The sequence below is a fragment of the Moschus berezovskii genome, chromosome X (assembly GCF_049115385.1).
Source record: "Moschus berezovskii isolate FMDL1 chromosome X, NW_MosBer_1.0, whole genome shotgun sequence".
NCBI lineage: Eukaryota > Metazoa > Chordata > Mammalia > Artiodactyla > Moschidae > Moschus > Moschus berezovskii.
The window spans coordinates 12883425-12908531 of NC_142488.1; the positions used below are offsets into that span (position 1 = coordinate 12883425).

The following is a 25107-nucleotide window of genomic DNA, read 5'->3' on the forward strand; positions in this document are numbered from 1 at the left end:
AGAGAGGATCTGAATTCTCTCTGACGACACTGACTGAAGCCCTTGTGGCAACCTGCATTAGCCTGAACCATGCCCTACATGCTAAGCACAATATTCCATCGAACACAACCGAAGCCGAGTGCCACAGCTTCAGGCCTAGGTCCCCAAGGCAGTGTCACCCGAGGTTGCCCTTGTGGCTAGGCCACCTGTCCCTTGATTTCCTGGAAGCCCAAAGAAGATGAGGATGCCACCTGGTCAAAGAAGTTAAACAATTCAAAAAGAAGAAAGCAGTACAGATGGTGAAGGATTCACTATCCAAGTGCTAAAAATGTAACTCCACAGAGAAGTTTCACCCAAAAAGGAAGATGGGAAACGACCGAGGCAAAGGAAACTGGAAGCACCTTGATGTCCCTCACAGGGAGTAAGTGGTTCGGGGGGAGGTCTCTGCCACTGTGCCTGCATTTTCCTTTGGCAAAGATCTCCCCGTCAGCGTGGACCAAAAACTCTTCCCACTGTCTGTCCCCGACTGGAAAGAAACTGCAGAGGGGGAAAATAAAAGACACAAGAGCCATATGGAATTGTCTATTTTTTCCCTCACACCATCTGGTTTGGGATCTAAGCACAGAATGGCAACTGCGCTGATTGAGGAGACAGCAAAATCTCTGGGCCACTGGGAAGGCGACACCATGGCTAGGTTCAGTCCCTCCCTCTGGGGATTTTCTTTCTCCCCCTCTGACAAGAACCTGCTTGATCCTGGAATTCTCACCTGAAACATCACCAGTGACGTGATTAACTATTAGAGTTCTACATCATACCACTCCAGAATCCCACACCTCTGAAAGCTAAGGGTGGTTTCTTTTCGGGGGTAGGGTGGGGGTGGAGTTCATCTGGCAGCCAAACCTGTTCTGCTCTGAATTCCCTTGATATCCAGAACTGACCTTGAATGGCCCAGACGCTGTTCGCAGATGTCACTGACCTGAGTCCAGCGCTCCAGAAAGATCCATGTGTTGGACTTGAGAGGCGCACCTGGACCTTGCTGGGGACACAGCAAGTGCATACGGTATGTGTGCCACATCACTTTTCAAAAGCCCCAACTCTTCTGAATTCTTAACTAAATTAAGAGTTTTGCCCCAACCGTTAGTGGAGACCTTCTTGTCATGTTAACAAGTACTGCCCTTCTCTTTCCCTCTCTGCCATTCAATTGTACATATTTAATTTTCCTTTTTGGGGCGGGGAGCGGGGGAGGCTTTTGAGCTAAGTTTACATAAAAAATTCACCTTTTTAAGTGTACGATCCAGTGTAGTTTTGAGTCAATTTACCGCGTGGTGTAACCATCACCACAATCTAATTTGAAAACAGCTCCATCACTCCATAAAGGATCCTTGTACCCTCAGCAGTCACTCCCCAGTGCTGCCTCCCCCAGCCTCCGGCAAACACTCAGCTCTTTCCTGTCTCTCTGGCTTTGCCATTTCTGGACATGTCGTGTCAGTGGAGCCCTGCAGTATTTGCTCTCATGTCATCTTTGACTCAGCATCCTGTTTCTGAGGCCCTCTGTGTCACAGTGTGTAGTATGCGTCCTTCCTTCCCTCTCATTGCCACACAGTATTCTAAAGGCAATGTTTTAAAATCAAGCTTCTAGAACCTTCCATCCTTCCAAGGCTCCAAGAGAACAAATGTCTGGTGGCATTTCTTGCTCACCTCTTTGAGCTGGCACTACACAGGCACACAGAGCTGGCGCCTAGTGGCCAGAGATGGAGTGAAGGAATGTCACTCAAGGCATAGAACTAAATCCAAAGACATGCTTTGTGTTAATTAACCTGAGCCACAATTCAGGTTTTAAAGGAAAAAAGTTTTAATTATTACGTGAATGACGGGTGCTATGACTTTGTAACTCAGTGTAGGTCTTACATTGTACTTCCAGATCGCTCTTTCTAGACTTTTCGGTTCTATGCTGTCATTTCTGGTTTATTCTTGCAGAAGTAAGAAGACATTTCAGATGAATGATGCCATGGGTTCACACAGAATTCCAGCAATAACTTGAAGCCTGGTGTGTTCCTCTGACCCTCCACCATCCCTTTGTATTCCCATTTTAAGTAACTTAAAACCACTGAGTCTTAGCTCTGTGTGGACTTCAGGGATGTGGAGGGTGGGTGTGCATATCGCTCAGGTTTCTCCCCTTCCAGGTCCCCAGACGGGCTGATGCACAATTCACTCAGACCCAGCACTTAGATGTTTTGCGAGGCTGGTGTTCCTCTGAGCAAGGAGACTAGAGATCGGACACCATGGACCTACCTGATGGGGTCAAGTACCCAAGTATATGATCCTCATTTCATGGGCTCTGAGTTTTCCTTCTCAAAGGTAACAGACTGATGTTAATAAATCAGAGGACTGAAGAGCCATGTGGCCAGAGAAATGTTTGGGGCCACTGACAGCACTCCCAGAGCCCAGGCATTTCCAATGTCCCAGCTCAGTTCTTGGTCCCATGATGGGCACATGTGACTGCCCCACCCCACTGGTGGTTCAAATAGTAGACATTTCATGCTTAACCCCAAGGCACATCTCACTGTACCTTGCTCCCTTTGAGAAGAAGAGGTGAGGGGGGAAAAAACAGGGAGGGGGGAGAAGAAAGAGGGGAAAGATGGGGTGGAATGGAAAGGAAGAGAGAAAAAAAGATGATGAAAGCAATGTTTAAAGGGCCACTTCCACCCCAGCCCCTATGAACAAATGAATGCATCAAGCAAAACAGAAAACAGCACCAAACCAAAAGAGCTATCACAAATCATATTAAAGATAACAGTTGAGTTGCTATGCAAATGCACCCCAAGGCTGTATTTACCTGGACTGCTCAAGGGGTTAGCCCTGTCCCCCAGGGTTGGCACGGGACGGTACTGGTGGTTCTTTGAGCCTGGGTACATCCAGTGGTACCTGCCAATTTCCATTTCAGCTCTGCTGTTCACTGCCAATTTCAGGTGGCAAAGAGTCAGTGTCTCTATCTCCAGCAAAGATTCTACATCAGCATTTTAATGTATTCTTTTACCATATAATTAAAGGAAACGACGAATATACAAAATACGATATTGAACTGCAACCTTAGTACCATCTTATCAACTTGGCATGATATGGTGAGAACATTAGCATCTCCTCCTCCATTTTTGAATTTAAGTTGACAAAAAAAAAAAATCACCAGTATTTTCTTTCTCTATTTTCTCCATCTCCTCCCAATCCTCACCCGCTTCGAATGGTCATGTCGGGCAGACGCTGTTGATAAGGAAAAGCTGGCTTGTCACCATTGTATTTTTTCTTTCTGTTCAGTTCACTTTCAGACCCACAGAGCACAATCATCGTTGTAGCTACATAAGTGAAGGTGAATCCAGGCTTGCTCTAATGGTAGCTAGTTCCAGCCAATAACCCCATGGTCTGCTGAAGCTTAGGTGACACTCCTGTTCTCCCAATGACATTAGCAGTATTCTCTGTCATCTCATCTCATCTAAGCTCAGGACATCAGAGTCTAGAATGTTCCACATTAAATCTTGTTCCAATGATCTCCCAGTTTCGTGAGAGAGAAAGGGCTGTGGGTCTTGGGGTTGAAGCACTGTTTCCTTACACACAAGGTGACAAGTGACCTCCTGGGGACTCAAGTAGGTCCCAACTTGTAATCTGACTATATCTCGTACTTCTTAGGGAACTGGACAGAAAACTATCTACCAACTTGCCTGACACAGAATCAGATGCTGGTAACTGTTAGCTGAATTACAACCCTGAAATCTCAAGAGAACATAAGGTCACTGTGGCCAGTTTCTAGCTGAGAATCCTATCAAACCTAATGATGGGTTACGGCTGCTGGAGTGCCACAAATATTTAAGGATTAAACAAATGGTGCTGACAATGATGTGGGGGAATTATTCCATCAGAAGAGCACGTTATAATGCCCCATCAGGCCTCTTAGACCACTGAGGATAAGGACTAAGCAAACCATCACATGGTAAGGCAAAAGAAAGAATGCCCTGAGCAGATCCACTGAATACCTCCCCAGCCATTATGAAACCCGACTCTGCTCTCCATAGTCTCTGAAAACTCTCGTGGTGTTCCCACTTGGGAAGTGGAGACTTACGTTTCTAAGTGGTGTTTTAGGGCAAATCTCTTTGGTTTCGCAATAAAGTAATGTTTTTTAGAAACATTAAAGAGAGTTAAAGGCTTTTAAAGACATTTGCGAGGGGGGAAAAAGATGTGAGGAGAAGATCAGAACCGCACAATGGAAGTATTTTTACTGCTGCTGCTGTTAAATGGAGATGTGTGCTACAGCGTGCTGGGTACCACACAAAGCATGTTACACCTGTTCCCTCAGGAATTTTTTTTTTTTAATGCAAAGTGTTAAAGTTCTTTTTAAAAAACTATGTGTAACACAGGCAAAACTATTTAAGTCAATACATTTTTAAAGAATGTCACATGTTCTGATTCTGCCAATCACTTTAGTCCTTCCAAAGTTTGAGTCGTAAGTTTCAAGACAGTCCTTTCAAAAAGAATTTCTGCTCAGTCCATGGCTTTATGCTGGTCAGTCCGCAATTTCTTTAGTTGGGCTTCATTTGATCTCCAATAGAATATTGGACACACTTCAAAGTTTCCCACCTGGAATCACGGGGATCTGATTTCCTCAAGCAATTTATTTTAGGACACTGTTTAGGGTCAGAGGAGATGGATATGCCTTGGCTGTGAATTTTAGATGGCCTCTGTACATGCATTAGGTTTAAATCAGATACCTTCCTAAGCAATCACAGCTTAGGACATTTGGGAATATGCCAATATGTAAGGTAAAAACAGTCTGACTGTTACCATGACCTCAATCATTTGAGATCAAGGTATTTGTCACCACCATCCTATGAAGGAGGTACTCTTATTACTCTAGCTTTACAAATGAAGACGCTAGGGGCAACTGAGAGTTAAGTCATTTGCCCACGATCACACAGCTGGAGGGGAGAAGCCTGTGCGTAAATGTGGGTGATGTGACTCCAGAGGGCAGGTCATCGAACTGTAGCCTGTGCTGTCACTGTTTCTACTCTTTTGCTGAGGTCTGTCTGGAGGTAAGCTGTGCTTCTGTGCATCAAAGACGTGTTTCAGATCCCAAGCTCCTGATGCTATTTCAGGCTTCTTAAAAGTTCTGAACTCTCAGCCTTTTCTGCATTTAGAGTTTTGGTTTACTCTTCAGGGGAGTTTCTCTCACACCACAGGTTGTGCTATATTCTCCAAAAGCAGGGCAACCCACTGGGGCCGGTGGAAAGAACCAGGAGATCAAGTCATACTCCTGGTTAAAGTGGCTATAAGCCCTCTATGTCAGCCTCAAGCATGAGGATTCCCAGTAGCTCAATCACTTCTATCTGAAAAGTTTTCATCCTCCTTTCAAAAAATTTCTCTCTCCAAGTCCAACACACAGCACGTGCCCAATCCATGTCTGCCAGATAAATAGTTGGCTGAATGCAAGAGAATATCCTGGGACCCTGTGGATCAAGCAACAGGTCTCCAGGTCCCCAGCCCCACCCCCAGCCACACTGGCCTCGCCCAAGGCAGGGGAGGCCATTCAGGAGGCCATTCAGGGTCTGTCAGTGACCCACCCCTTCCCTGCCCTCATCTCCTCGTGTAGGCACTCAGGCACAGGCTGCTCGGCAATGACAGTGAAAACCACGCACTGCCCAACACTAAAGTGTTTTCTGAGCAAAGCCTGGCGGCCATGCCCAAGACACTCAGTTCAACATTCTTCCCCCTCCTGTAGGTGTGGAGACGGGGTCAGTAAGTGGGTGACAAGGCCTTGGACAACAATTCATCTTTCCATATGGAGGGAAAGAAAACCCTCTGTTTTGTATCTCTGAGCCAAACTTAAAGACAGTATCAAATTATAAAATTTCAAAGAACACAGGATATGTTTTGTTTAAAAGAACAGGGGCCCAAAACCTAAAAGGGAGTCACGTGATCATGAAGGGACACCTCAGCTTGGGGAGTGTTTTAAAACGGCGTCCTTTCTGGACTGCCAACTGTCAAGAAGTGGGGAAAAGGTAGACGCAGGAAGATTTCGGCTTGTGCTCTTCAGCGGGAAGACTGCAAACGCTCCCCTTAGAGAGCAGAAGGGTGATGTGGGTAGGAGAACACTGGATATTCTCGAGGAACCACAGAATACTATGACATCTCAGAAATGGTCTTGGTCAAGAAGTTTGATTGCGTTTTTCCATAAGAGGGAACCGAAAAATCCCAATGAACTTCTTGGCCAACTGCATGCTATTTATGGTTGAGGCTGAGGTGAGGTCATGCCAAACATGGGCATGACACAAACGATGGGGGGGTTGACGAAAGGAAATAAAAATAAGGCTGTGGACACTTTCCCCCCATTGACTCAGATGCTGTGATTTAGGGATGAGGCTGAATGACTAAGCTACAGGCTGGTGTGCTTTCTGCCATCGAGGAAATTATCACTGGAAGCAACTAAATAACAAATATTGAGCTTCCTAAAAAACTAAATAATAAACCATACTCACTTGGCCAGGTCTCTGAAAGCTATGTCTGTCATCCTTCATTCTCGAGTAGGATTTAAAATATTAAAGGACGCGATAACAACACTATAGGATCTAGTAGGGGTCAGCCAGTGATAGCCACCTGGTTTTGCAAATGAAGTTTTACTGCAACACAGCCACACCTATGTGCTTATCCACTATCTATGGCTGTTTCACACTACCTGGAAGCGCTGAGTAGTTACAACACTGTGTGGCCCCCTGGGCCCAAATATTTACTCTCGGGCCCATTACAGATCAAGGGCACTGATCCCTGATCTCAAAGATAGTCAGTAAGGCGTGAATAGACAAAAAGCAATTAATGCAATTCATCAGTCTACAAAACAGGAAAGTATTTTATTTTCTCTATTATACTTTCTCTGGGCTGGCCAAGGATCAAAATTTTCCTCTTGGGCATCGTCATCTGAGATTTAATCTGCCACCAATCAGCAAGAGTATTGTTGAAAGCAAGATTATACTCTACAGAATGGTTCCTACGATGAGTTGGCACCTTCTGCTCCTATGACATGACCTGACAGGACAGAATAAGGGTGATGCTTTAAAGGGGAACATTATTAAATGAATAAAGAAATGAACCAAAGAATGCACAACCAGGTACATTTGCGAAGGTGGGAGTCTGGCTTCCCTCTCTTAAAAGTCACCTTCTTCCTCCGCCCCACAGCCATCCTTATTCCTAGTCAACCATGTCACATGGATGGACACTGGGTCTCAAGGAGAAACAAGCAAGGGAGTATCTCAGAACAGGCCAATTTATCACCAGTCCCAGTGAGGGGAAACTTACATCATGGGGACACTGGTTATGTCATGTGTTCTTAGATACAGCGAAGCTAATAAGTCATGTTATGAAGACTGTTTACATTGGCGTATACTCCCAAATAACAGGGAGAGATGATGTTTTTTAACATTACAATTGGAATTCAAGATTTCTGCTCACTTCCAAGGAAAGTAAATCTCCATCTCCAGAAAGGAGTCCGAATTCTTTGTCTAATGAATGAGCAAGGTCAAATCTTTAAAAGGAAATGATCGTATCAAAGGAAGAGAGGTACCAACTGGCTTGCTGAGATCTTCTCCATATTTAAATTTTCTAAAAATAAATAAGTAAAAGCAAGCAGTATCATACCTACCACATATGTCCAGAACCATCTGGCTGGCCCTGCTTTTCTCTACAGTCTCATCCCCAGATGCCCTCTCTTCAAATGTCCTCCTTGGCAGATCCTTATAGGAAAAAACTGCATCTACAACTTTCTCCATATCATATGTACGTAATTAAGTCAGAAAACATCAATAAAAATCTCAACATCAAATAATTCCCAGATCACCAGGATGAGTGTAATGTGTTAAATGTGTCCCTCTGGGTTTATAGCCTACGGGTCAGATATTCTGGAGGAGTGTTTTCCTTCCTAAACAAAAACAATACAAATAAATTTTTTTTGGCCAAAAGTGCACATCTTTCATTCAATTTTTTTTTTTTAAAATATAAACCTAAGAAATTATACCTATTTGATTAAAAAGATTTAAATGGATGGGTTCATTTTCTAATTATATCAACCATTCACATTCATTTCATGTTGACTACGGCCTGCAATTCATTTTAAATTACACATTATTCCTGATTTTCTACATTTTTCTTTTTATGCACTTAGAAATTTAATTTGACACCTGGAGTTCTGAAATGTAGCTGAGCAATGATTCAGAGGAGCTTAACTAGCCTGACTACAATTGCTTCAGTAGACTCCAATTTCCTACATGTAATAAAAATAATTTTCTTAACAGATACTTAGGGGTTTTTTCCATCCAACAGAGCAAGTGATTCAATTGTTTTTCTGCCCGTAGATTACACCCTCCCAGTGAGTCTAGATGCATTGGTTTTTCACAAATGAATTGACATCAAGTAATACTCCACAGAAATAAATAGAAACCTCACTCTCATCTCTTTATCATTGAGTCTCATGATCTAGTTGCTTTTATTCTGTCTTATTCATTTCCTCCACTTATTCCATTTCAGTGAATCTGCTTACTGATTCCTCAACACTTTGATTTAATTTAATGCTTCTGATTTTAAAACTGTCATTGTTAATAATTTGGCTTTTTTTTAACATCCTTCTGAGAAAACCTCTTGCTTTCTGTAAAAATTCCTGAATAAAGGCTAAATTACTTCTTGTGAATTTCAAGCATCCAGTAGGGTTCCATGACAAAAGCTAGGAGACTGTTTCAAAACACATACGCTTTCTTTTTTTTTTTTTAAGGACTTATTTTTGTTTACAATAGGAACAAAGTCATTCTGACTGAGTTTAAAGAAACAGCTTTCTTTGTCCTGCTAAAACTCTGAGAAGTGACACTGTCTGGAAAAGCTGAGGTCGGTTTGTAATAACTTGCATTCTTAGTAAACATTATTAATAATTATCTGAAGTTATTAATCCACAAGCTACTGGGTTTTAGCCATTGGGCAATAATGCTCCAAATTCAGAGATAAGTATCACCCGTACCACCGACAATGAAAACAACTGGGAAAGGAAGAAAAATACATGTGCAGAAAACACTCTGTGGAAAGTGACAAAATGTAAAGGATTCAATTTACTAAAATAAATCCTTTGGTGACAGGCTTAAGGGAAACCCCCCCACCCCCAGATCCACCTGCTCAAGAATTATATAATGCATTCTCTGGTCAAACTTGTAAATGTTCATTTCAATCAAGTGAACACTGCTTTTATAAATTTAAAATTAAATCTGAAGGAATCCTGGAGTGGCAAGCATGTCCAAACATGTTTATCATTTTATGCCTCTGTATGTGCCTTGGACGACAATGGGAGAGCAAACTGGGCACGCTACAAAGACACACTCGTGGAAGCTTTGACCCTGCCTGGCTGGCAGATGAACTTGCTCCTTTAAACCAAGCTCAGCAAGTAGGCTCCCGTCCAGATCAACTCTCCCGGTGGGTTAAGGGCAAGCGCGACCCCTGTTGCTGTGGTCAAAATCCAATCCCGGGCCCATGTTCTTACTCGAGTACAAGGTATACGTGTGACCATATCTGGCAGTAACTTGGTACTTCTGCACTACTCAACAGCCAGTGTTTAACCATTTTGGTAATTTTTAAAGTTCCTCCAGAAATTATCTTTTGCTTCTAATTTTGTCTCTGAAACCCTCGCTAATGAGTTTTCATACACAGACTGCCAGGGATGGAGTAGCAGCTGTAGATTTTCGGTATTAAGTAATAAATATTTAATGGATATGAAATAATAGCACTCTGGAAGATAAACAATGGTGAGAACCAGAGTCAGGTAGTAAGGATTCTACGTTGATTTTATGCCCTGTTCTTGCTTCTGTGGAGACCAAAAGTGGTTTCAGCTGCAGATTAATACAAAGTGTGTTCTAAGCATCTATTTTGGGGGAAAATTGCTACAACTGTGATTGGCTTCTTCACAACAATGCTGTTATTGCGTGATTATGTCACCCAAGCTTTGTCTCTAATTGTCATGGAAATGAATCTTTCAACTTTTATCTCAGTTCCTCAGCTTTACAAATATTCCCACGAGTTTCCCTTACTGCTATTTGGTCATTCATATAAATGAATGAATATATACATACAAGAAAAGGCAGAGGGGTATGGGTGCTGGCTTTTGCTGTTGTTGGAGGGGGCAGTAGGTTTGCCGCAGCGATTAAGCTCAACTACCAAGTGTAGAAATCTAAATGCTATGTACTTAATTCTACCAAATTATCCATCTAAAAATGGTTCAAATGGCACATTTTGTTCACTGCACATTGTATCATACTTTGAAAAGCAATTAATTTAAAAAGTGAAATTGCTCAGTTTAGGGAAGAATGTTATTCAAGGACTGTTCTACCCAAGCATGCTGGCACAGTGAAATTCTCGAAATTGCTGTTTTTGTGGATGCAAAATGGTTGACTATCAGGAATTTCAGATGGATCAACCTACATAGTCTTAAAGAAAACATATCTGTATCTCTATCCAGGAGACTGACTATTGTTTAGTTACTATTAGTGGATGTCAGGATCAGGAGAAATAACCCTAGCATGGGGAGCTTTTGCTGTAAGAGCCACTGCGGGTACCGAACGTGTTCTGGTGCCTTTAGGACAGTAACTTTGGGTGAAGGAGGTAAATTACAATGCAGTGAGATGCTCTTCACCTCACAGGGCCTGAGCTGATTCTGTGAGTTAGTGAACCTGAACCAGTCATTATCTAAGAAAAGAGATTAATGTTAGCCTCTACTTTCTGCCATCTTCCTACCGCAAAACACTGACTTCACCCTGCAAAAGTCAAGATCGGGATGTATTCTCAGATGCTCTTTGAAGAACAGGACCTGTGTGGATTTTCCTGTTGGAGATTTCCAAGTCAGAAACAGCAAAAGACCAGCCGCCCCCCGACCTTCTTCCATCAGTACTAGCCCACAGAGCTGATGTTTTCTCTCTCAAGCTCCAACTGTAAATGGTTATTACACATCCGAGTTAGGGTCTGATAAAAGTAGAGCATGTCCAAAATCACTACAGCATCAGCAGAACCAAAGGGTATTTGAATACGCGTGTCCCCCCAGTTTCCCCTCCGCATTACTAAAAGACAATGCATTCCATGTCCCCGGAATAGAACTTGCAGAGCCTAGGATCTCAGTTAGGGCTCATTATATTAATTAAAACAGACAGTTTCCCCAACCCAGCTTCCCAAGGTGACAGAGTGTGGACCTCCTCCTGTGCAATACCACGTTTGAGAGAAAGATTTGGACGAGTGATGTACTGAAAAGAGGCTGCTCTCTATTCATTTAACACCAGCCTCTAGGAGAAAACCACCCCAAGAGCCAGACCAGGCCATCCGGATGGTTTCAGAGCTGATTTTTTCTACACGAGACACAAATCCGGCTACCCTTTTCTAACCCCCAACCCCCACCCCCAGTGAAAAGCTTTAAACAGGCTCTTGTCAGAGCCCAGGGTACCTTTTCTTTCTTGGCTCTGTTCAGTATTTTCCTCCGCTGCAGTTTCCATGGCTGGCTTCATACCATCCACCAAAAATGCTTCGCCCGCTCCCCCCTCCCCGACACCCACGGCTCCCCCTCCTGTTCCTTTTCTTTTGCTCTCCCCTCCGGCTCTTATTTACACCCGGGTGATGGAGAGCTTCGGTTCTTCACTCCAGAAGATTACAGTCCCTTCCAAGATGCAAAAGTCGCCGGCGGCGTCAATCCCCCACCGCCTACTGGTCCAGAAAGACGGCTGCCAAGAGGCCGGCAGCCATACGTCACGGAGGACCCCGGGTATAACACCGCCACCCCTGCCCGAGTCCCCGCTGCGGCTCCGGGGGGCCCCCGCGCCCCACAGACCGCGCTGCGCCTCTGGCTCGCCTGCCTGCACGCGCGCTCCGGCTCCCTCCTTCTTCCTCGCCAACCGCACCCGGTGAATGCTAATTAATTCTCCCAGGAAAGAATAGATCTGTGACATCAGAGCAGGGGCTGTGAGAGAGAAGAGAGCCCCCTCCCACCACGTGACTGGGCGCTCCGCCGGCCCCTGTGTGTTTCTGCAGAAAGTCTAGTTTCTTCGCACAAGGGAACTCTCACCTTCCCCTGGGACCCCTGGACGGACCATCAGTTTGTTTCCTTTACCCCTGCCCCTAGACCCTAGGATCCAGGTAAAGGACTTGCCCGGGGTCTCCGTTTTCTTTTTCTTTCTTTAATATGTGTTTTTCCAGAAAAAGACAGAATGCCATATGACATCACTTATATGTGGAACGTAAAAATCGAACAAAAATGATACCAGTTACCATACACAAAAGGAGACCCTGGGACGGACAGAAGAAAGCAAACTTCCTGTTACCAAAGGCAAAAGGGGAGGGAAGGGGTAAATTAGGAGTTTGAGATTCTACACCCTACCTTATATGAAATAGCTAAACAACAAGGCCTTACTTGCTAGCACATGGAAGTATACTTGATATCCTGTAGGAATCTATCATGGAAAGGAATCAGGAAAAGAACAGATATGCATATATGAATATCTTCTGAATCCCTGTCCTATACACCTGAAACGATTAACAACACTGTAAATCAACCACACTTCAATTTTTTAAAATGTGTCTTTCCCACAACCTCTAGCAAGCTAGCTAGATTGACTTGAACATATCAAAGAGGGGAGAAAAAGGACAGGAGGAGGAGGAGGGCCTGAAAACAAATTTAACAACAGCAGTATAGCAGTTCAGCCCCAGAATCCTTTTCCTGATCTATAGCCAACATATGAGATAGTAAGAGAAACATCAGCTGAAACCTATTTCATAAAAAAGCATCCATCTTTATTTTAAAAGGAGCATAATATGCTACAAGTATATCTAGCTGACAGTTTGCTGACTACTTGGTTGAAAAATCAAACTAGAGTGGTTTTTCTTCTTGGATGTGGTTATTTCTGTATGGAGCCTTAGTCCTTAGAATCCCGCATTCGGAGTCAAAAGGCTGTCTTCAAGAACGTTCTAATTGTTCAGCAGAAAGGCTATTTTAAAAACAATGATTGTGACTACTGCTCTCACAAGTCTCCTTGCACCCTCAAATACTACTGGACCAATGTTCCCAACCCATCAAAGCATATATATCAGAGTTATAAGCTATATGGTTCCAAACATCACTAATTTCCACACCATTTTTAAACATTTGTTTGACCTGCTCACCTTCACTGCTCCTATTCAAAAGATTTAGAGCAATTCAGTGTAACACCCTCAAGGTCCATCCATGGGCGCTAAGTGAAGTGAGTCAGACTGAGAAACACAGATACTGTACCATGTGATTTACCTTATGTGTGGACTCCAACAAACAAACCGAACCAAAGAAGCAAAATCCAGACTCATAGATACAGAGACAAGACTGGTGGCTTCCAGAGGGGAGAGGGGTTTGCGGAGGAGGGAGAACGGGTGAAGATTAAGATGTAAACATTTGCAGTTATAACAATGAGTGAATCATGACATAACGTACAGTATGGAAAATACAGTCAATAATATTGCATTAACTTTGTAAGGTAACAGACAGCAACTAGACATATTATGGTGAGCATTTTGCCATGTATGCAAACATTGAATCACTATGCTGTACACCTAAAATTAACACAATATTGTATGTCAGTTGTACCTCAATTAAAAAAAAAATTCTAGAAACTTGAGTCAAATACAGTCATGACCACTGATAAGTACAGGGTGAAGCGTTTCCTGATTCAGACAGTCTGCTAGTTGTTTGTGGGTGAACACATCTCAGAAGCAGACACAAAGACAAGTAGGAGGCCACCATCTCCTAAAAAATCCTCTCCCAAGGTTTGAAGGTCTGTTGCTCAACACTTAAAAACAAAAAAAGGTATAAGATCCTGAATCAAAATCCTCTAACAATCTGAGCTTTTAAATGCATTCATGTGAGATAATCCCTGAAGACTTCTACATTCAATGCCTCTGGCCCGGTTGAACCAGAAAAGATTTTAAAAACCAGTTTAGCTTGTTTCAACATTTTTCATTTTGTTCATCTCATTTTCCACTTTCAGCCTTGTCTTAGGAGACCATGCCCACAATCAACTAGACCCTTGAATTCCGGCCCCAGCCAACTTTATTGTCTCATGGCGGGGTGGGGGGCGGGGGGATTGAGAAGCATGGCAGCCTAAGATCTCAGACTTGCAAAAAGAAACACGGATGTGATATAACTAACCGGCAAAGGAAAACCTGACAATGTGTCCATATAGGATGGTCTGCAAACATTTTTTTTTAAATGTGTCCATCCTATATGGACACATTGTCAGGTTTTCCTTTGCGGGTTAGTTACATCACATCCCTGTTTCTTTTTGCAAGTCTGAGATCTTAGGCTGCCATGCTTCTCAATTTTTTAAAGATGGCTTAGGTGTATTCCGGAGAAGGCAATGGCAAGCCACTCCAGTACTCTTGCCTGGAAAATCCCATGGATGGAGGAGCCTGGTAGGCTGCAGTCCGTGGGGTCGCTAAGGGTCAGACACGACTGAGCGACTTCACTTTCACTTTTCACTTTTACACATTGGAGAAGGAAATGGCAACCCACTCCAGTGTTCTTGCCTGGAGAATCCCAGGGACGGGGGAGCCTGGTGGGCTTCCGTCTATGGGGCCACACAGAGTCGGACACGACTGAAGTGACTTAGCAGCAGCAGCAGTAGGTGTATTCAGAGGGGAAGATGCCAAATGTTCTTTTGTGACAGGCTTGTTCTCCCTCAGCAATTCAAGAGAGAATTAATACCAAAACAAAATTCAATTCAGCACAAAAGGGCACAATTGTGATTAGCTACATTATTAGGTTTTATTTAAAAAGTGCAATCATTCAATCAACAGTAAAATCAGTCAATTAGAGAAATGGCAAAATAGAATAATTTGGGGAGGTTGTTACTTAAGACCATTTTAAAATGTTGGTGGAAGTGGGCAGGCAGAATATAAAAGACAGTCTAAATTTAGGGGCCACTCTAGTTCTGTATCAGAGTCACAGAAATCATAACCATTGGACAAAATATTTACAAATTCTCCGGTTGATAGTCTGATCTCTTTTTCACCTTGAAAAACTATAAATAGACTATGCGTCGCTTTTGCCTTATTCACAACTTTGTCATTTTCTTTTCTTGAGACAATGAGTATGACAATTCTAGAAGTTACCATTGCATCACTTTCTAAGCAGCCTCAAATCCTCACTGGTGTTTGTGACAAACCATGTGAGTCATAAGAAACGTGACAGAAAAGCTGTTCATAGCCAGAAAGAAAGCAGAGTAGACATTGAGAACTTTTCTGAGGTTCACATCCATTTTGGGCCAGAAAAATGGACTGTGTAGAATGAATAGGATGCAAAATATCTCCAAGAGCTGAAAAGTATTCTGAGTCCCGTGCTTTAAGGCATTCTGGTGGAAGGTACGAATATTTCTGAAAGCAAAGCCAAAACAGGAATAACAAGTATTGACATCAACTGGATACAGTAGATTGAACCATACAAGCTTCCTGATATTGACTAAAAGAATAGAGTTTCTCATGGTTCAACCAGGTACACTGTAGGCTAATGGAATACAAAGAACCCTTCCAAACCAGGGGAATCCAATCTGATATGGTTTCCCAACAAAGGAGAAGAGGGCAAGGGGGGGAAGAGAATGGGGAAAAGCTTCACAGAACAGAGATGGCTACCGCAGTAAGGTTAAAAACCTACAGAGTTGTTGTTAGTTGCTCAGTTGTGTCCGACTCTTTGCGACCCCAGGGACTGTAGCCCGCCAGGCTTGTCTGTCCATGGAATTCTCCAGGCAAGAATACTGAAGTGGGTGGCCATCTCCTCCTCCAGGGTATCATCCTGACCTGGAGATTGAACCTGGGTTTCCTATATTGCAGGCAGATTCTTTACCATTTGAGCCACCAGGGATTCCGAGCCTGCAAGGTAGCTGAGCAAAAGACTAAGAGCAGGGAAGGGGTGGGGGCAGGGATAGATCAGTCCAGGAAACGGTGAAAAACATACAAAAGGAGAAAGGGTATTTTCAAAGTATTGGGGAGATGATTTTCTTGACAGAGGGGCCAGAACATAGGGTGTGGGAGTGGGGAGAGAAAGGAGGCAGCTCAACCAGCAGAGTGGGATGCAGGGAGGTTGAACACCTGCTAATCCTGGAGGCAGTGGGTAGAGATGGAAGGCTTGAAAGCAGATCTAACCCATGAGTTCCGAAGGTCGTCCTGTTGGTAATGGGAGAGACAGCATGGCACAGGGCAAACCTAGAGGCTGCCAAACTCATTTGGAGTATCCTGATGGAGTACAGGTGAGAGAAGGGGAGTGTGAATGAGGGCATGAGGAAGAAGGCAAGGACCCTGATGACACCTGATTGGATCAGGGGAGTGGAAAAGGAGAAGGTGGGAAGGGAAGTCTGGAGTCTCTAGCTTGGGTGAGTGAGGAGCTGCCGTGCTGTGAACCAAATGGGGAAACAAACGAGGAGGCAGAGGTTTGGTATGAGAGCTGAGTCTATGTGGTTTCAGGGGTCCCCAGATGGCCTGCGGAAGCTGTCCAGGAGGCAATCGGGAATGTGGCTCTGATGGACTGGGGGCTCCCAGAGATGAGGATCTAGGAGGCTGTGGTCTAGAGGGACCCTTGGGAATGCACAAAGTCCATCTGTGCTCAAATGTACCTTCACAGGGGACTCTCCCTGACTCTCTTGCCTAAAAGAGGAGCCCTGACAGACTCAGTCCCTTAACCTTGGTTGTTCATTGTGACTTTAACCACAATCCACCCTGAATATTCATTGGAAGGACTGATGCTGAAGCTGAAACTCCAATACTTTGGCCACCTGATGCGAAGAGCTGAGTCATTTGAAAAGACCCTGAGGCTGGGAAAGATTGAGGGCAAGAGGAGAAGGGGATGACAGAGGATGAGATGGTTGGATGGCATCACCGACTCAATGGATATGGATTTGGGTGGACTCTGGGAGTTGGTGATGGACAGGGAGGCCTGGCGTGCTGCGGTTCATGGGGTCACAAAGAGTCGGACACGACTGAGCGACTGAACTGAACTGAACCACTGATCTAGCTATTTGCTAATCCATTTATTGCCTCTCTTCCCTTAGAATATAAGCCCTTTGCGGACAGACATTTTTGTTTCTTTGTCCTCTGTTGTATCACCGGCTCCTAGAACAGTCCTCAAATGTAGGTCTTCAAAGAACACACTTTACATGAACAGCAAACAAATGACTGGGGAGAGATCACAGAGTCCGGCGGCACTGAGGTTTGAATTTGAAGGAACACTGACTTTTAAATATAAAGGGTAAGGAAACACTTGAAAGGCAGGTCAAAGAGACCAAGAAGGAAAAAATCAGAAAAGCCAGGTAATAAGGCCAAAGTCGGAGAAGGCAATGGCAAGCCACTCCAGTACTCTTGCCTAGAAAATCCCATGGATGGAGGAGCCTGGTAGGCTGCAGTCCGTGGGGTCGCTAAGGGTCGGACATGACTGAGCGACTTCGCTTTCACTTTTCACTTTCCACTTTCACACATTGGAGAAGGAAATGGCAACCCACTCCAGTGTTCTTGCCTGGAGAATCCCAGGGACAGGGGAGCCTGGTGGGCTTCCGTCTATGGGGTCACACAGAGTTGAACACGACTGAAGTGACTTAGCAGCAGTAGCAGCAGCAAGGCCAAAGTGGGATGATGGGATGAGAAAAAGGTCCCATGAAGGGCATCAAGCATCAAGTGTCAGACAGAGTTGAATAGTACAGGAGGAGCAAGAAAGATGCCAAGGGGCAAGCAGAGTGGGCCCTTTACCACCACACAGTCGGAAAAACTTCCATGAGAAGGGTTTTGGTGGGCTGATGGCAATTCCCAAGTCTGAGCACAACTATCACTCAAGATGCAAGGCTCTTGTGGTCCTGCTGTTAATCTTGTAATAGGGCTGCGTGCCCAAGTTTGTTTCTCCAGGTCCAGTATTCCACTTGTCGAGACCATTTTGATTTTTCTTCTATGATCTATTCCATTAAGAATGATCTTCCCAGGCTTACTTTGTCTTTAACCATTCTGGTCACCAATCTGTGTGTGTGGTGGGGGAGAGATGGGGATGGACTTCCCCACACTACGAAGGAATTCTCTGACACCACCCGGGTGACCTACAATTCACCTCAAGTACGACACTCGCAGGACCCAGCAGCAGACCCCAGAGGTTAAGGGTTCAGCTCCCCCATACTGGCTCTCCCCGCCACCACCCACTTTAGACAACAATCCGGTGGAATGAAGAAGAGGAAGCAGGGGCAGCCTGCTCTCTGAGGAAACATGAGGGGAGGGTGAGAGCAAGATGCAGGCAGATGAAGGGGGAGAAACACCCTGAGGAAGAGAACCCCGAAGGCTGAAAGGAAGATGGGGGTTGAAAGAGACTTAAGGAGAATCAAGTGAAGGTGGAGAAACGGCGGATGGAGGTCACAGGAGGAGAGGCAGAGGAGGATGGAACACTGCTCCCTCTGGCGTGGGAGTGAGCAAAGAGGAAGTGGAGGGAATAGATTGAAGGCATTTCGTCTTAGAAGAGGTGGTGGTGGTGACACGGAGGTTACAAAGGCAGCCCGCCAGGCCCTGAGAAGGGTCCATTTGTTGCCTGCTTTATAGTTCACATCACAGCCCGAGGAGGGAGGATCACTGGCCCCTTTTAGGATGTCATCCACAACGATGGGAAGGTATGATGGGTTTGGTCTCAGTCAGAGAAACAGCGTGCTCTGAGTGCAGATGGCTTGAGGTCCTGAATGGGACTGAGACTTCAGGAGATCCGCAACCGGAAGTTGAACGAGGAAGATAACAATACCCTCACTGCAGTTCTCATCATGCTGGAGAGAAATGGACCCCAACATCTGGAACCACGCTGAAAGCCAAACCATACACAAGGACGAGATGATGGGCTTTTCAACCAGTTTCAATGAAAAAAGAGCAAGTTTCTCCTTTTTCCTGTGTACACAAGGCTTACATGAAGAGACAAGGCAGCTGATTGCCTGACAATATGCTTCCTGATTAATTATCACATCCTGTGGGGAGCTGAGTCTCCTCATTAGGAGTGGCGTACCATCAATGGGCTCTCCCTGGGAGGGCCCCCAATTAACTCGTCCGCTAAGCATGGACCAGCCAATGTGAACAACGGCAAGTCTCCCAAGCCCTTCTGGTAACTGCTGACCTGCAACTACTGAGATCGCACTTGTGGGATCAATGGAGCCATTCCTTCTCTGTTAGAGACCCCTGGGGAGAAGGTGTCCTCTTACCCAGCGGGAGGTGGTAGCTCAACCTCAAAGCTGCGTGGGTCGGGGGTGCTCTGAGGGGGATTTTTCTCTACATTATCTGCCAAAATCCCTCCCACACTGCCTCCCCAGCTCTTCCCCTTTTCCTGGAAGGCACAGCTCAAAGCCCCCTCCTCCAGAAAGGCCTCCTGGGTTCAATCTACCCACTTCCTCTTCCTCCCATTCTTCCCTCAAACTATCCCTCTCTCAGTTATAAATGCAGCTGCTCCAAAGGGTAGTGATTTCCACTGGAAAGACACACCACCTCCCTTTACCCGCCTCCCACACCGGTGGGAAGGAAGCCAGACATTTTCAAATTCAAAATGAAATCTGAAGACATCGAAGCTTCAAAAATTCTCAACAGAAGAACTTGGCAAATTATGGAGTGAGCCTGTCAGGGTAGGGAAAAAGGTGATGGGAACCCTTTAAACTTGAGAACTCTGGGAGCATGAAGGAGACCTTATTCTTGCCCAGTTGTTGTAGACACTCCTCTGCAATGATCAGCAAGTCATCATATAAGACTGGAAGCACCAGAGACACTTGGCCAGTTCCCTTTAAAAGCTACAGTGAAAGAGCTGGGTGGATGTGGAACCAAGGTAGCACCATGTCCAGAAGGCCACCATACCCGCCCCCCCTTCTCCCGGAGATGTGACACCAGCTCAAAAGGGGTGGAGAGTGGCCAGAACTCAGGGGTTGAGAGGTCTTCTCCGTATCAACATTGCTGCTGGAACTTGAACCCATGCTCTTTCATTCTGGCCTTCACAATGGCATTGGGAGGCGGGCATAATTACCCCCCTTGCCTGGACAGAGGGACCCAGATCAAAGGAAGCCAACAGGACTCAGTCAAGGTCACAGAGCTGGTCAGAGCCCGCGCTGAGCATTGACTGACTCAGGCCATTGGATGTCAAAGTTGGGAACTCAAGGGTCAGGCAGCCACGATGGTGACTAGGTGACCAGCTGTGTCACCTTGGAGAATCTGGGTCACCACCCAAGACGCACTCAGGATGCCCACCACCCCTTCAAGACTAGCTCCACCAGGTACCAACCTTGGTGATACCATGTGACCTCAGCTTTGTCATCGGTTAAAAGGGCCAGTAGAGACCTGCTTTCCTCAGGCTACTGTGAGGGTGATAAAGTTCTGCCCTTAGAGACTCGTACAAAGCGTCCTATGGGGTACTCATGAAACGCTAGGATTTCTGTCTTCTGGGTTCTCATAACCACACCACAATCATAGAGGTCCAAGAAGGAGGGAGAGAGAGGAAAAAGGAATAGACAGTGATTCTGCATCCTTTCAGACCTTTCCATGCCCCTGAGGGGTTCACTTCTGTGCCCATCTGGCCTGAATGAACTTTGAAGGGCACTCTGCATCCCCACACCCACCCCAGACCTCCCTGCAGAGGTACAGCTTGGATGCGACCTCTGTGAATAAGCTATAAACAAATCAATGGAACTGAGATGAACAAAGCAACGGGATTAAAAAATGATGTGCCTCCAAGGGGACTTGTTACTACAGTGTCCAAATTGGTTTCTAGAATCTAGAAGATGTTGCTAATACCTGTGTGTATGTGTGTGTTAGTCGCTCAGTCGTGTCCAACTCTTTGCAACCTCATGGACTGTAGCCCACCAGACTCCTCTGTTCATGGGATTTCCCAGGCAAGAATACTGGAGTGGGTTGCCATTCCCTTCTCCAGGGGAACTTGCAAATCCAGGATCGAACCTGGGTCTCCTGCATTGCAGGATTCTTTACCATCTGAGCCACCAGGGAAGCCCCAATACCTGTATACTCAAGACCAAATTAGATTTGCCCCTGATGCTTGTTTTAAAAAAAAATCATATAGAGCGTACCGTCAGAAGGTCCTCAAGATTGGTTTCATATACTGATGTTAATGTCTTGAAATTCATAATAACTTATCTGTGAACTTTTGTTCTGCAAGTGAAATCCGATGGGACAATGGCGCACGCGTGTGAGCAGGGGAGCCATGTGCTCCTTGCCCCTTATTTGCATACAGCACTCACAGTGCCCCATGTACAGAAAGCCGGTGGACCTACGAGGCAGGGAAAGAGTCGACGACAGGACAAGGTGAGGATGTTCTGTCTACCACTGAGTGCGCACTGGCTCCGTCCCTTGCCAGTCATGGCAACTTGGGCAATGCACGTCCGAGCCTCCACTCCCTCATCTACAAGAAGACTGGACAAGATGCTTTGCAAAGCCCGTCCTGGCTCGAAGGTCCACTGAGCTTGAAATGACTGGTTTGGCAGTGTGGTTACAAAAAATAAAAGACATCAGGGAAGAGGCTATGCACGCCACCCCCATCACTGTTCCCGTGGACCTAAGTCATCCTCTCCCTGTGCAGGTCATGTTTCACCTGCTCTAAGCAACGTGTCAACACCCTGCGATGGATTCTGCTGGGCTCCTGGCATTCTCTGGAACAAGATGCCAACACCTCTTCCTTTGGAAGTATGTGGTGCAATTCAGTTTTTCTCAGCTTTGCCCTGACTAGCCTGGAACTTCCTGAAGCAGTTCCACTAAACTTACCTTCACAGCGCTGACAGCAAAAAGACAGTGGAAACCAATAGAACCATTACAACAAGTTTTCATAATGAAAATTCTAGACCCTGTTACCCACTTTGAAATATGTTTTTGAAGCAAAATGAATAAAACGTGGTGCTTTCTAGTAGAATACACCAACACTGAAGGTCACGTTCTAATGTTTAGGGGTTTTCCACACAGAAATCTGGTAGAAGGAAAACTTTAGTTGACGTTTGATTAAGATCTCTTCGTGGGTCAGGGATTTTAATTTTTAGTACAAATGAAGTATACATTTGCTTACTTTTGACAATTACAAACTGGGTCACTGCGAGGCTAAGATGGAATGACTGCAGTATTTGTTGGCCCATGAACTCCCGGTGTGGACTGAGGTGGACTGGGCGAGCATGTGGCTGTCACCTGCTGCTACTGTCAGTGTGACCTTCCTGAGACCACCTACTCAGATAGAGGGTAATGAACAGTGCGGACAGGCAGTCTCACACCGAGTAACTCTGCTAAACACACCAAAGTCGAGAAACCACTGATTTACAGGAAAGCATGATTATCTAACATGTAGCTGGAGAGAACATTTGCACATTACCAATACTTAGCTTGACAGACGACATGACATCTCCTTTGGGCCGTTAGAATGCCTATTCCTGCTAGTTTAGGGAAACACCCAGGATTCAATGATACATAATTCAAGTGTCCTCAGATGAAAGTCCACAGAAAAATCAGTCCCTTGGTGGATCAGCAGATGGGTGGTCCAGGGCTGGTATAAAATATAAATTGCACAAAACTGTGAGCTATGTCATTTAGTCAACTGCTGTTAAGAACCTACACTAAAAGAGAACACAAATCACATACTTCAAAATATACCACATTTATTCAAATGCAATCTTTTCTTCACTTGCCTCTTCTGTTTCTTTTCTGGGATGGAAATGAGGAGAAGTAGGATGAAGCCATTTACGGCCCTGTACTGCACTAAAATAATTTGTGGGCTTTTTGCTTTTTCAGGTGGCTTGATCCCTGGGTGGGAAGATCCCCTGGAGGAAGAAATGGCAACCCACTCCAGTATTCTTGCCTGGAGAATCCCATGGACAAAGGACCCTGGCAGGTTGCAGTCCATGGGGTCGCAAAGAGTTGGACGTGACTGAGTGACTAACACTTTCAGTTTGCCTTTGCAAGTTGGAAACCACTGGGACAACTTGAAATAGCCGTCCCTGCCAGGTCAGACATAAAATATGCTAAAGCATTAACAAGGCGGCCAACACACATTACATCTTCATCACACTGAAATCTATCAAACTATTCGATGTCATGAGTTACTTCTGATGCAATTACTTCTTATTGGGGAATCTAAAGATTCAGAGCATCTCAGAGGAAAAGGGAAAATATGAGGAATAACCTCTCTGTATGTGAACCGTGAACTCCCAGATGTTCAAGCAGGTTTTAGAAAAGGCAGAGGCACCAGAGATCAAATTGCCAACATCCGCTGGATCATGGAGAAAGCAAGAGAGTTCCAGAAAAACATCTATTTCTGCTTCATTGACTATGCCAAAGCCTTTGACTGTGTGGATCACAATAAACTGTGGAACATTCTGAAAGAGATGAGAATACCAGACCACCTGACCTGCCTCTTGAGAAACCTGTATGCAGGTCAGGAAGCAACAGTTAGAACTGGTCATGGAACAACAGACTGGTTCCAAATAGGAAAAGGAGTACGTCAAGGCTGTATATTGTCACCTTGCTTATTTAACTTATATGCAGAGTACATCATGAGGAACGCTGGTCTGGAAGAAGCACAAGCTGGAATCAAGATTGCCGGGAGAAATATCAATAACCTCAGATATGCAGATGACACCACCCTTATGGCAGAAAGTGAAGAGGAACTAAACAGCCTCTTGATGAAAGTGAAAGAGGAGTCTGAAAAGGTTGGCTTGAAGCTCAGCATTCAGAAAACGAAGATCATGGCATCTGGTCCCATCACTTCATGGGAAATAGATAGGGAAACAGTGGAAACAGTATCAGACTTTATTTTTTTGGGCTCCAAAATCACTGCAGATGCTGATTGCAGCCAGGAAATTAAAAGACGCTTACTCCTTGGAAGGAAAGTTATGACCAACCTAGATAGCATGTTAAAAAGCAGAGACATTAATTTGCCAACCAAGGTCCATCTAGTCAAGGCTATGGTTTTTCCCGTGGTCACATATGGATGTGAGAGTTGGACTGTGAAGAAAGCTGATCACTGAAGAATTGATGCTTTTGAACTGTGGTGCTGGAGAAGACTCTTGAGAGTCCCTTGGACTGCAAGGAGATCCAACCAGTCCATTCTGGAGCAGATCAATCCTGGGTGTTCATTGGAAGGACTAATGCTAAAGCCGAAACTCCAATCCTGTGGCCACCTCATGCGATGAATTGACTCACTGGAAAAGAGTCTGGTGCTAGGTGGGATTGGGGTTGGGAGGAGATGACAGAGAATGAGATGGCTGGATGGCATCACCGACTCGATGGACATGGGTTTGAATGAACTCTGGGAGTTGTTGATGGACAGGGAGGCCTGGCGTGCTGTGATTCATGGGGTCGAAAAGAGTCAGACACGACTGAGAGACTGAACTGAACTGATGGGTCCTGAAAGGTGGTGACTGCATAGCAGCTACAAAAAATCACTATGAAACCAGAGAAATGCTGGAAACTGAGACAAAAATTGTCCTAAATTTCGAAAGCAGACAGAACAGAGTTCTCTCTGATCACTGGAAAAATTTGAGATTCTTCAACAGATGACTCAGGAATATTCCTAACAGGAAACTGTGATGTCCAGAAGGCAACCCAGGTTTCCTGAGGCGCAAGCGATACCAAACTAACCTATGCTCTTTTGTAATTTGAATATTTAATTTGTGGATTTGACATGTTTAAATGACAGTCACTGAAGAAAAAGCCTGCCATCTCCCATGAACATTCTGTGAATCAATTTTAGTCAAACTCTGTTCTTACATCTTCAACGTTATTCATTCACCCAATCGGCATCTTGGTCGCCAAGACAGCGCCAGCTGGAGTCATGGACTGGTTTCCCAGAGCCTGTTACCTCTATTTCCTTCCACGCTGACACCCATCACTTCTGAAAAGTCTGTGGATACTGCTGAGATTTGCCCAGCAGACAAAAAGCACTAACTGGCAGAATTCACCTCTTCAGGTGGGTCGGGCAGTTAGTGTTTATTCTAAATGGAGGCTTCACTGTTCTTACACCAATGGCGTTCTGTCCTGCTAAAAGGGATCTTTGTTTGTTTGTTTTTAAAGAGAGAACGACTAAGGCAG

General features: G+C 45.0%; 1 protein-coding gene across 5 annotated transcripts in view; it reads right to left on the minus strand.

Annotated features, from left to right (window-relative positions):
• Positions 1-25107, minus strand: part of GPM6B (glycoprotein M6B) — a 159984-nt gene that overhangs the window by 33382 nt on the left and 101495 nt on the right. Inside the window, exons 1-2 of one of the 5 annotated variants that reach the window (XM_088833619.1) lie at positions 11477-11869; positions 2816-2935 (exon numbers count right to left, since the gene is read on the minus strand). The exons of 1 other annotated variant lie outside the window; for it this stretch is intronic. In XM_088833619.1, coding sequence (XP_088689745.1) covers positions 2816-2935; positions 11477-11537 — 181 coding nt within the window. In that variant the 5' untranslated portion in view covers positions 11538-11869. Of the gene's footprint in view, positions 1-2815; positions 2936-11476; positions 11870-25107 lie in introns of those variants that run through there. 3 more of the 5 variants (XM_055438740.2, XM_088833620.1, XM_055438741.2) reach the window with 3 other exon arrangements.